At 39.8% G+C, this 13,565-nt stretch overlaps 1 protein-coding gene across 1 annotated transcript in view; it reads left to right on the top strand.

Moving 5' to 3' along the window:
- nt5dc1 (5'-nucleotidase domain containing 1) overlaps nucleotides 1-12,935 on the top strand; it is a 75,941-nt gene extending 63,006 nt beyond the window's left edge. The window contains exons 10-12 of the mRNA XM_004566214.5: nucleotides 2,454-2,627; nucleotides 5,441-5,609; nucleotides 10,717-12,935. Coding sequence (XP_004566271.1) covers nucleotides 2,454-2,627; nucleotides 5,441-5,609; nucleotides 10,717-10,829 — 456 coding nt within the window. The 3' untranslated portion in view covers nucleotides 10,830-12,935. The remainder of the gene's footprint in view (nucleotides 1-2,453; nucleotides 2,628-5,440; nucleotides 5,610-10,716) is intronic.
- Nucleotides 12,936-13,565: the final 630 nt, after the last annotated feature.

Consider the following 13,565-nt stretch of genomic DNA (forward strand, 5'->3'; position numbering starts at 1 on the left):
AGGCGGGACCAAACTATGACCCCCCACCCCCACTAGGTGATGGAGCTGATCAAAGGAGCCCAGAGCAATTGATCTGATGTGGTGGCAGAGGCTGTATCGAGACTAATGTAATCTAATAGATAATTTCTATATTGGTTAGAATTAAGATTATTTTTATTTTTCCAGTTCATGAGGACTGTTTTCTTGGCTATGCATAGGGCAGTGAAAACCATATGGGCGATATTCTTTTCTGAAGTGACATTATCTAAGCTGCCCAACAAACACACTAAGGGGGAAGTTGGAATGTTACATTTCAGACATTTTGATAAGTCTTCACATATCTCGCGCCAAAACTTCTGAACTGGTGGACAGAACCAAAGAGCGTGGATATAATTGTCCGGTGAATTGGTTTGGCAGTTTGAGCAGTTGTTGGTAGACGTAAAGCCCATCTTGAACATCCGATGACCTGTATAGTGCACTCTATGTAATATTTTGTATTGAATTAATTGAAGACTGGGATTTCTAATTAGATGAAAGGTTTTTAATCTGAATCTCTATTAGTGAGCTACGTACCACAGGCCTTTAGGATTTCCACGATGCTGCTCATGTTGTTTGAAATTCCTACCAACACCACCATATATTTTTCACAAATGTTCTATATGCAAAAAGTGCAATGTATTTGTGTTAGCCAATCGTAATATTGGAGAGAAATCAAGTCAAGAAACCGTTCCTAGAACACCAGCTGTGCTGCGGCACAGCAAGTTTGACAGCTGAGAATTAAGAATAAAATACAAAAACTAAAGGGTGCATTTATAACCAATGAACAGTGTGATCGTTATGCTTACAAACCAAGAGGTGTCTGCCTGGCTGATTTAACCATAGCCTGGAGTCTGATTCTCTTTATAGGTCTTCCCCTAATGCAGAGCTTAGTGTAGTTGAGGTCGGTGTAACTGTATTCATCAACAATGAGTCTATCTGTAATATATTTTCTCTGTGCTGGAATCCATGGCCTCTCTAAATATTTATCATAGTGATCCCACAACTCTGGCAGCAGTACTGCTTAGCAATGAGAGGTGCAGGATGTTTCTGGGGTTCGAGGATCAGCTGTGGCCAGTTCTGGGAAAGTTAGTGGAAATATAACTCCTGCAGTCCTTGCACCACAGGCTCTGGGCTGCAGCCCCCCAGATTAGCCGGTCTGTTTGTTTACATGTGAAAGGGAGCTCTTGAGTCACAGCACAGAGCTGTGAGGAGAGAGACAACCCCCAGCTACTGGAATGCCTTACATACTCTTTATGGCCTTCTGGTTTGATTTAGTTGTATCTAACACGCATATATTTGCAGAGATATGTGTGTGTGATCACTATTTGTTTCGGCTAGTATGGGTTTACATCATTGTATATTGGGTTTGGGTAGAAACGGTAATACGTACTAGACTCAGAATTGCTACACTAATCAGCTTAGCTATATATGACCATTAAATACACCACCATTAGGTATAAACTGAGCTAGACTGGTTTGCATGACAGGGATAAAACACTGCTTTCCAGACAGAGCGGTTCTGCCATCTGCAGATCTGTTGAAACTGTGTTTTAAAGACAAATGAGATGTACTTTCAGTTTTCATTACAAAAATTATGTTAACTAAAAGAAAGTGGTTAAAAATCTTAGCCTATCTGTGAAACGCGGTGGTGGTAATGTCATGGTTTGGACCTGTTTGGCTACATCTGGGTCTGACAGCTTGTCATCACTGATGGAGTGAATGTTTTCTAAAGGAAAAAGTCAGGGCCTCTAATCATCAAATAAATCAAAAAGGATAGTGAATTGTGCAATAAGACATGACACAATGCAAAATATTATTAAATATTAAAATATTACCAAAGAGTGTAAAATGATAAAGCCAAGTCAAAACTTTGGCCTTAATCCAACAGAAATGCTGTGGAATTAGAGGGAACCCATCAACATTTTAGAACCTTAGAGTTTTTTGAATGTGAAATGGTATAAAGTCCCTCCAAGTCTATTATTGTTTTATTTGATTATTCAGTTGTTTTTACATATACTATTTTGAGGGCTTGTGTGAAAAGGATAAAAGAGATATAGAAAATTCCAGCAACTGTAAACTGTATGTATCTGTGTAGTATTCCTGTGAACTGACCTCTAGTCTTCTCCATTTTATACTACTTGTTACTCTAATGCCCTTTTCCCATCTTCTGTGTGTCAGTAGGTCTGTGTCATTTCATTTTAAACTCCTGCATTCTGAGTTCCCCACTCCAGTTTGGAGGGCTTTAACCTCTTAACATCAATCACCAGTGAAACCCTTTTTTGTGTGTGTGGGAAATAGGTCAGAATTCATACATGCTACCGTCATCATTGTGAATGTTAAAAGAAGATAAAAACCAGTTTAACTGACTTTCACTAAGCCTACGCAAGAATTCTGTTTCACTGAGAGTAACCAGGCTGTTATTTTTCACCCTGCAGGTAGTTTATTTCGGTGACAGCATGAGATCAGACATGTTCCCTGCCAGCAGCTTTGGGAAGTGGGAGACGGTGATGATAGTGGAAGAAATGGAGGGGGAGGGCGTCCCAAAGAGTGAAGCGGCATTGTCCAATGAGGCGCAAGTGGAGCCTCTAGAGAAGAAGGGAAAGTTTGAGGTAAGTTATATAGCAGTCATTCCCTACCCCCAGCTCTAGCCTTCTGACACCTTGTGGACTTTGTGTTTGTATATGCAGGCTCAAATCTTCTGTCAATTGAACTTGTGTCTGACTCTTTCTGGTTTCTTTAAGTATAGTTCTTACCCCTCAGCTGTAAAAGGCTGACGGGGCATTGTCATCAGCCTACCAGGCAGGTGGGCAGGCAACGTGGAAACTCAAGATTTAAATGCAGTAACTCAGGAATAAAGCAACATAGTTGTTTCAAATTGATACCATAGGTCTATGTACTAAAAATCTTGGATGACTTTGAATCTAACAAAGCACAATACTCAAAAGGAGGCGTTATAGTTTGAAATAGGTTCCAAAGCAGCTTGCAGATGTGCAACAAGTAAATAGTTTGTGCTACATACGACTTTCCAAATGGAACTAAAGAATATGACTTCAGCTGATGGATCTGCAGAAGCAGTCTGGCACTGAGATCAGCTGCTCTAAAACTGCTGTAGGATAGAAAAATGTAAGTGACTTTATTTTAATTTTGCTTTAATAGTCCAAAAAGTTGAGAATACTGCCCAACTGTGTTTGACCTTAAAACATCCATTCATGAACTTGTGAGGCAGGCTTGCTGAGACACAGTCATGAAATAAAAGGTTTTTAAAGGCAAATTATGGATCATATCAGGTGTTTAACTTCTGTCGTGTAGAAAGGAAATTGTAAAGAAATGAATAAATACATATCAGCCCTCTTGGTCACAGTTCAATGAGGATATTAAGCAGCAGGATGTTAACATCCCCTCAGACAAAAAAATAAGGCGTCAGCACATCTTCTGGCAAGAAACACCAGGATAAGAACATTTCCTCATTTTCGTTTCAAAGGGCACTCTGCACTGTACTTTACTGCAGTAAAGGAAGGAAGAGCAAAATTAGATGCGATGGAGTAAAGCGGTCACATTTACCCGAAACACCCTGATCTAACTTACTGCTCATGTATTAAAACCAAGAACTTATTTTTTCCAACATACAGAAAAAGCCCACAGATGTACAGTGCACACTTTAAAGAAATTAGTAAAATAGACTGTATAGGGAGACTTACTATGGAGTCTTTGACCTCTGAATAATTCAGTTTTAAAATATATTTTGTCCTGTTATTACTAATAAGAAACCAAACTAGTTAGTAGGAACACTGCAGTGTTAATCATATATGAGGCATCAGGGCACAAATTCACTGTTGGGCCCTAACTAACTACAGAGTGCCTTGTTACCTCCCTTTAACTACAATCCAAATTCTGTAAGGGTTAGGATAGAGCTGGTAACATTAGCATACATTCTGATATACTATTAAGACTGACTTTCACTCAGTTATATATTACATAATGTAATATATTCATAATATTCTAATTGTTATGCTCAGTTACTACAGTAGGTACCTCTAAGCTAGCTAGCTAGTCATGTCAAGGAATCCAGCTTTTTTGGAACTTTCTTGGGATGAAACCATTCTTTGCCCTACTTATCTTTTATCTTTATCTTTCTTGTATCATTATATCCATTATAGTTTTTGGTTGACCATTTTATAGCCCTGAGTTTGGTATTCTAGCCATTAGGAGGTTTTCAGCTAAGCTAGAACAAATGCTAGTGCTGAGTAACTAGAGCAGTTAGCAATAGTTAAATGTAGAGACCATTTTGTACTAGGCTGTTAGTTAATTTATCATGTTACATTGGCAACTTTAACATGAAGGAGACTGTAACAGAGCTCATGTAATCGTTTCCATTGAATAAATGAATTAAACAAGAACTTAAGTGTCAGAGATATTGGTAGTGCTGATAAAACAAGTGTTACTGACACAGATAGAACATCATTTGTGATAAGAAACTTCCTTTTCCTGTGGTTTGCAGTCTTTATTTTGAGCATTATCAAAGATCAAAACTAAGTAGTGTGAAGCCTGCTTGGTATTTTTCATCTTGTTTCACGGTCAACCATCATTAGTCTTTAGTGCATTTCATGTTTTCCCCATCTTCATAAATCTTTTGCGCAGTTTGCCTTTTTTTGTTTTAAAATATTATTATTATTATTTATTTATTTTGTACTTTTATTTAACTTTTTCCCCCCAACAAATACAAGGCTGGTTCACATCCAAAATAATAACACTACACAGCACTAGAATATTACAACATTATGTCGATAATTGTTGTCCATTAGGATCCAGTTTACCGGTTACTCCCAGTGCTTCCAGTGGTTTCTTCCATTTGTCCACAAAAATCCGGGAGCTCCCATCAATATAGTGTCCCAGCCTGATCAGAGTCATAACTTCAATGATGAGCGACTTCCATAGAGAAATGGAGGGAGGCTCCAATATACCAATATATACATTAATATTATAAATAAAATATTCTTTTTAAAGTAATTGGAACACGTCTTAACATCATAAGCAGCTTGGGCTTTTTCCTTTTTTCTATTTTATCACCTGGTAAATCTCTGTTATGCAACATTTCCTGATATCTTTAAGGCTCATAAGATCAGTGTGTTATCAAACTTATTTTAAACACCACATCCTAATGTTGCTGCTCATTAGCAGAATCTGCTTGCAAAATGTACAAGTGATTATGACTAACACAGCAATACATTTCTCAGTAATAGTGATTCATTTCAGTACTAAAGAAAAGAAACCTCATCATAGCTGGCTGGATTGAAACCAGTTTAGAGATTCATCATCCTCTGTGTGCTCAGGGTGGTAATTCCTACATGTAAACAAGTCTGTACCTGTCTGAAAATGAACACAGTGTTGCATAGTTTGGCTTTTCTATCAACTGTCTCAACAGGAGCAGGGCATGAAGTCACCCTCTGCTGTGTCCAACCAGTGGGGTTCTTACTTTGTTGATGTGCATAAAAGTGGAGGAGGGGATGAGGAGAGCCAGAAGCTGACCTGGTGCTGCCACTGCATTCACAAATACAGCACCATGGCCATCCCTAGTGTTGAGCACATAGCAGGTATGTGAAAGGAGACAAACGATGGAAATACATTTGAAAGTGATGTGAAATACAGAGCAAATTAATATAAACACAGGGTTAGGGAACAGGGAACAGCCCTTTATTTAGAGCTCATGTATTTGTTACCCTCTACAATAACCCGAAAGGCTGACAGGAACAAGTACAGTGGGGCAAAAAAGTATTTAGTCAGCCACCGATTGTGCAAGTTCCCCCACCTAAAATGATGACAGAGGTCAGTAATTTGCACCAGAGGTACACTTCAACTGTGAGAGACAGAATGTGAAAAAAAAATCCATGAATTCACATGGTAGGATTTGTAAAGAATTTATTCGTAAATCAGGGTGGAAAATAAGTATTTGGTCAATAACAAAAATACAACTCAATACTTTGTAACATAACCTTTGTTGGCAATAACAGAGGTCAAACGTTTACTATAGGTCTTTACCAGGTTTGCACACACAGTAGCTGGTATTTTGGCCCATTCCTCCATGCAGATCTTCTCGAGAGCAGTGATGTTTCGGGGCTGTCGCCGAGCAACACGGACTTTCAACTCCCGCCACAGATTTTCTATGGGGTTGAGGTCTGGAGACTGGCTAGGCCACTCCAGGACTTTCAAATGCTTCTTACGGAGCCACTCCTTTGTTGCCCGGGCGGTGTGTTTTGGATCATTGTCATGTTGGAAGACCCAGCCTCGTTTCATCTTCAAAGTTCTCACTGATGGAAGGAGGTTTTGGCTCAAAATCTCACGATACATGGCCCCATTCATTCTGTCCTTAACACGGATCAGTCGTCCTGTCCCCTTGGCAGAAAAACAGCCCCATAGCATGATGTTTCCACCCCCATGCTTCACAGTAGGTATGGTGTTCTTGGGATGCAACTCAGTATTCTTCTTCCTCCAAACACGACGAGTTGAGTTTATACCAAAAAGTTCTACTTTGGTTTCATCTGACCACATGACATTCTCCCAATCCTCTGCTGTATCATCCATGTGCTCTCTGGCAAACTTCAGACGGGCCTGGACATGCACTGGCTTCAGCAGCGGAACACGTCTGGCACTGCGGGATTTGATTCCCTGCCGTTGTAGTGTGTTACTGATGGTGACCTTTGTTACTTTGGTCCCAGCTCTCTGCAGGTCATTCACCAGGTCCCCCCGTGTGGTTCTGGGATCTTTGCTCACCGTTCTCATGATCATTTTGACCCCACGGGATGAGATCTTGCGTGGAGCCCCAGATCGAGGGAGATTATCAGTGGTCTTGTATGTCTTCCATTTTCTGATGATTGCTCCCACAGTTGATTTTTTCACACCAAGCTGCTTGCCTATTGTAGATTCACTCTTCCCAGTCTGGTGCAGGTCTACAATACTTTTCCTGGTGTCCTTCGAAAGCTCGTTGGTCTTGGCCATGGCGGAGTTTGGAGTCTGACTGTTTGAGGCTGTGGACAGGTGTCTTTTATACAGATGATGAGTTCAAACAGGTGCCATTCATACAGGTAACGAGTGGGGGACAGAAAAGCTTCTTACAGAAGACGTTACAGGTCTGTGAGAGCCAGAGATCTTCCTTGTTTGAGGTGACCAAATACTTATTTTCCACCCTGATTTACGAATAAATTCTTTACAAATCCTACCATGTGGATTCATGGATTTTTTTTCACATTCTGTCTCTCACAGTTGAAGTGTATCTCTGGTGCAAATTACTGACCTCTGTCATCATTTTAGGTGGGGGAACTTGCACAATCGGTGGCTGACTAAATTATTTTTTGCCCCACTGTATTTTTCTATGACAATGGGTTCCTTTTACACTCCTGTGCAAAAGTGAGCTACCTTTCTTTTCTTTACACAGTGGGGGAAATGATCATTTGACCCACTGCTGAATTTGTAAGTTTGGTTACTTACAAAGACAGTTTCTGATTTGTATAGTAGAGAAATAGAATATCAACCAAAAATACTAAATAAATATACATAAATATTATAAATTCATTTTCATCTCACAGAGTGAAATAAGTGTTTGATTCCCCGAGCAAAACATGTCTAAAGAGAAACCCTTGTTGGCATGCAAAGCAGTAAGACATGTTTTGTAAGTGGTCACCAGGTTTGACCTAACACGAGGTTTGTTGTATTGGATCATTGTTATCGTGTTCTGGCTGAGGGGAGGAGCTTCTTGTCCAAGATTTTAAGGTACTTGGTCCCGTCGATTGGCCAAAGTATAATGCTTCCAATTCCATGCTTGAAAGTGGGGATGGTGTTCTTTGGGTCATACTCAACTGTTCTTTTATTCTAAACGCAATGGATCGAGTTAGTACCAGAGAGCTTGATTTTAGTTTCTTCTGACCTCAGCACTGTCTCCCAAGCCTTTTCGGAATCATTTAGCTGTTCACTGGCAAACTTAAGATGTGCCTGTACACACGCCATCTTTAGCAGAGGGACCTTGCAGGTGCTGCATGATTTCAGTTCATTATAATGTAGAGTGGTGTTCTTGGGGACTGCGGTCCCAACTTCATTTATATCATTAAAGAGCCCCTCCATCTTTCTCATGTTACTCCTTGCACAGATTTTTACACCGAGGGTGATTGATTGCCATGTTCTATTTCTTTCATTTCCAAATAGTTTTACCTGATCAATTTTAGAGGGATGTTTTTGTTTGTTTGTTAAGCCACTTAACATTGACCCATGAATCACTCAAACATAAAAATGCCACTTCTTTAGTTGAATCCTAGCCTTGAAGTTGATTAAGCTACCAGTCACTGAAGCCTTATCAAAAAAGGTCTTGGTAAACACTGGGTTTTAATTATTTATAAAAAAAAAAAAAAACAGGTACAGGTAACTCTGTTCTAGTTTATATACACATATGGTAAACAAACTGAGAATCAAACTTATTGTGTTAAAATTGTAAAAAAAAAAACTACATCCTTTAGGTATACAAAAAAGTCCTCGTATCAGACATCTCCATTATTCTACTTCATCAGAGAAACATTCACATGAACCCAAACAAGGACAGAAGCAGACACAGATGTGCAGCCAAAGTTAAAATAACTCTTACCAAGCAGCAGTGTGCTGCAGAGCAGATCCTGGGAAAATGTGATCTGCGGTTCCCTCATCAAAGTGCAGGTGTCCACAAAGGTTGCCAAGAAATGTGTGTGTGTGTGTGTGTGTGTGTGTGTGTGTGTGTGTGTGTGTGTGTGTGTGTGTGTGTGTGTGTGTGTGTGTGTGTGTGTGTGTGTGTGTGTGTGTGACCTTCCTGTGTAATCTACTTGGAACAGTTTGTATTGTGACTGCACAAAAACCACAACACTGTTTGACTAAATATCATGTCAGGCCTGGGTTATGGTCTCTGTGAACTAGTTCTTAAGAAATGTTTGTCCACCACATGGGAAATCCAGTGTTTATTCTCATTGTCAATGGTGAAAAGTAGGCTCTTATGCAGTTGGGGACGTGGTTATGATGGCACGCATTTTCAGACTTGTTCTACAGGCAGACACGACAAAATGTCACATGTGCATGAGTAACAAAGGGAAGAAAAGGAAGGCTAATAATAATAATAATGGATTGGATTTATATAGCGCTTTTCAAGGCACCCAAAGCGCTTTACAATACCACTATTCATTCACTCTCGCATTCACACACTGGTGGAGGCAAGCTACGGTTGTAGCCACAGCTGCCCTGGGGCAGACTGACAGAAGTGAGGCTGCCATATCGCGCCATCGGCCCCTCTGGCCAACACCAACACTTCTAGAATTAGAAGTGCAGTTCTAACTTTGGGCTCCTCTCCCACCTTCCTGCACCATTGGCCACTGTGAATGTCAAATCATCCCATTGTTAAAGCTAACGGGTGATGGGGATGTTTAAATCTTTACCATGGACTATATATAGAAGAAGGGATGGGCCTACATGATGAAAGGGGAAGCAAATGTGGACGTGCCTAACATCTGCATTATTTATAATGGCCAGCAGGTGGCGACTCTTCTGGTTGGATAAAATAAATCTAGGATTTTATGGGAAGATTACCCTTCAGCTCCCTTGCTCTATGACCTCAATAAACCCTTTCCTAATGTGTCTTTGGGTTCAGTGGCTATTTTAAATTCTTACTGAATATGTTTGAAATGTATTTTGCAAATTATGAAACCCACTGTAGTCAAAGAGGATTATAAAGCAGGTATGGTTCAGGGCTGGTCTATAGGAGACATTATGGTGTCTTCACGAGTTAGTATCCTAACCCTAAGCCTCAGCAATATGCTCCTTGATCTTGGAGAGCAAAAAATTATTCCAAGCCTTAAAAGCTATTTTTTGTCTGTCTCTAAAAGTAACAGAGTTAGGGTTAGACAAAACCTGAGCCCAGTGTTAAGATACTGCCAGTTCATGTATGTACAGGTATGTTTGTGAAAATTCTCAATCATCTAGGTCATTGTAATCTAAGGAGCTTGGAAAGAAAAGTATCTGGACTTCTTTACATTTCTTGAAGATATTTCATCCGAGAAGCTTCTTCAGTTCTAAGAACAACTGGTGCTGTGTCCCAGATTTTAGGCGCTATAATCCCTATGGGAGTGTACCTAAGGCTATGTCCACACTAGCCTGGATAAATTTGAAAACGGCTTTTTCGTCTGAAAACGCTCCGCGTCCACACTATTGTTTTCAGTCGTTTTCACAGAGTTGTGCGTCTGCATTGAAACGGCCGAAAACGCTTACGTTCCAGTACTGCGCATGCATGAAACGTGGTCACATGACTGCATCACATGACTAAAATGTGTCATTGTTTTCGAAAAGGCTCCGGGTTCACTGTCCACGCTGCGACGCGAAAACGGCGTTTTCTAATGTATCCGCTTTGGAGAGCGTTTTCAAAACGCTGCGTTTTCCTTGAACGAAAACGCTGTCTCAGTGTGGACGGAATGCCAAAACGGAGAGAAAAAAATGCGTTTTCAAATGAAAACGTATTAGTGTGGACATGGCCTAAGAGGGTCATGGACCCCCTACTGATCCTCTACCTAATCACAAGAGCCAAGGAGTGAAAACGGGTGTGGGTCACAATCAGCCAAGGTTTCGGGTGAACCCATTGTGAAACCAACCAATTGTGATCACTTGCAGCTGACTTTCCTATTTGATTTTTCCTTTTTCTAGATCTGCCTCTGGATTACAAGTTTCCCAGGTTTTCCCCTGATAAGCCCTGCACCACCGGCTATTACCCTAGACCCCCGGATTCTTTGCTGAAAAGGTGTGAGAGTATGTCATAAAAGAAAAGAAACGGAAAAATAAAATCCTCCCTTACCCCTTCTCAGGAGAGGAATGTTCCTCCATTTATGCCCGTAGTTCCCCACCTGACCCCACCATCATCTATGGAGCACAGAAAACGTCCACTTTTCATCCTTTCAGAGAAACCATGTGAATGTAAGCCACAGTATCTCTCTGTAATAATGCATACATTTGAACATTGTTTTGTGGTTTAGTGTACGTGGAAATACGACAAACTAAGTGTGTGAGCGTGTGTGTATCTACATTCAGTAATGATACGGTGTTCTTATTGTTTTATGTGTGTGAGGCCTTCTCTTATTTTCCTTGGTAAATTGTTTCAAAATCTGAAGAAAAATCAAATGTTTTGCCCTCTTTTTCCTGAAGTTATTACCTCAAAAATGTGATTGACTGTAAGCAAAACAGGAGTACCTATCCCTAAAGATCTGTTGGAAATATTGTGTGAGTATTTCTGTAAAACAGTATTATTGTGTAGTCCTCTCTTCTGGATATGGTTTCACTGTATGCATTTTAGTAACCTTAACACGAGATTTAAGGTCTGTTGTTCCTACTGTGTCAGTTTAGTGGAAGATGTTACTCTTCAGGTCATTGTTGCTAAAGAACTAGCACAATACTGTCCTTTGTGATGGTTGTTTCAACAACAAAAAAACAAAAAAGAAAAAATCACAACTTGGGGAAACAATAATAATATGACTGATGATGACTATGCTAGATGTTCTTTGTATTACTTTTGTTGCAACAGTGAAATGTGCTCTTTGAGTGTAAAAACGTGGACTTCTACTTGTGCTTCATTTGTATTCAGATTGAGGTATGCTTTAACCGACTTCTGAATGGTTATTTTGTCGGTGTGCATAGACAGGTTGTGCCATAATATTTAAGGAACACTCGGTTTGGGAAGACTCCGCAAAGTCACAGAAGATTGGCATCAGGTTTATCTTTGTGCATCCAGGAAGTGTTTAGCATAACTTAGTACCAAGTATCCCTGGTGCACAGTGAAGACCTTTAGTTGTTTGCAGGGATCGCAGTAAGCAAGACCTAATTTTGCCAGGGCTAAACTCTGTTTAATAGAATTTATGCTGGGTTCAGATCACTGATACATGAAAATAGCCAGACCAGAATGATCTTGAGTGTCTCACAATACTCCAGCAGAAGTACTTCTCACCTCTTCTGTAATGCTGACCCATAGCCCAAAGCACTCTTCCAAATGTAACAATGCGAAAAACAAGATAAAACATAGACAACCCATGCTTTTCTTTGGATATGATCTGTGTACTTTCTTTTTTCTTTTGTTAGCCTTCGATTCATGCCAGTTATTTGTTTCTGTTCTGGTGCATGTTAAAGGGTCTCCATTGAAGGGGATAAAAGCCAAATGTGAATCAGCTACAGTTTGTGAACACTTAGATTGCACGTGGTACCTTTGCACATGACTTTTCTATCTATCGTGCCAAATCGAGAATTCTTCCATGTCTTCTATCAGATGATTTAGCATCATCTCTTCAGTACAGTTCACTCTGTCTGGATTAATCATTTGCACAATTAGGGTAGCTATCATTGCTATAGGGAAGGCAGCAGAATGGCATGGAATTCATGAGGTAGGCCTACTATGTGAATTTCAATTCCTTAGGTTTTGTGCCAAAAAGTAGATGCTAGTTTGTGCTAACCTGGACCCCGACCTGTCTCTATGCTAACCTCACAAAGATGATACTGGTCTAAATCTTCTTATCTGGCTTTGATAAAGTCAAACAATAGGATTTCCCAAATGGCAAAGTGTTCCTTTACAGTGGCCATCATCTCACAAGTGAAGACGGTATATTTTGATAATGAACAGCATCCAGCTGGCAGCATGTAAGTGAGATTGGTCATCCAAAGTGAATTATTACTTGTGCTGTGTGTGCAAGTGTTTTATGCATACAGCTGTAGTGATTGTACTCTTTGTTTCTCATAGACCTGGAAGATTTGACATGCGCATTTGCCTTATGTTGGATTCATTTGTGCTCTTAAGTTCTTAAAACCACAGGGAAAGTTCACTTAAGTGTTCAAGTGTTGGAAGTATTGTCAAAGAAATAAAATGTTCTTTGATTTTCTTACAAGTTGTTTGAGATTTCTTTGCAAACTGACGACTTTTGCTGCACAGATTCCATTAAAATTCAAAAAAACACATTAGCACAAACATGATAAGAGCAGCTGAGTGACTCCAACTCCCATCTGTGTGGAACATCAGACAGCAGTTGGCTACTACTGCCTAAAGTCATATTCATAGAGTCTAGGCTGTAATCTTAATTTTTAATGCTGTAAAGTTGGGCGTTAACTAAAACCTTGACTTTAAATTTACAGAATGTGTTTTTTTGATCATTCCTTTCAAATGTATAACTCTGTCTGTAGCTATTAAACGTGGCTGGTTAGTCTTAATCACTAAACGCCTCGTGTCTCATATTTGATACATGACTTTTGAGTCTCCTACATCATCAGTGTGATTTTTTTCCCCCAGATATTGCAAATATTTTAAAAATTTAAACTCACATATTTAGTCATTTTTTTGTCAGGAGATTCAACAGCCAATCAATTTGGGGGGAAAAAAAAGAATGTTCTGATTAAACTTACTATTTGAATATATATCCACGTTTTTCTTGCAGTTTACAGCAGCTCTGGTTTGGGGCTTTTCGTTCAGCCACAGTTCATTAGGTCCTCTTAAAGCTTCTCTTCCTGCGGCCCCTCCTCAT

This window comes from Maylandia zebra, linkage group LG15 (genome assembly GCF_041146795.1).
Source record: "Maylandia zebra isolate NMK-2024a linkage group LG15, Mzebra_GT3a, whole genome shotgun sequence".
NCBI lineage: Eukaryota > Metazoa > Chordata > Actinopteri > Cichliformes > Cichlidae > Maylandia > Maylandia zebra.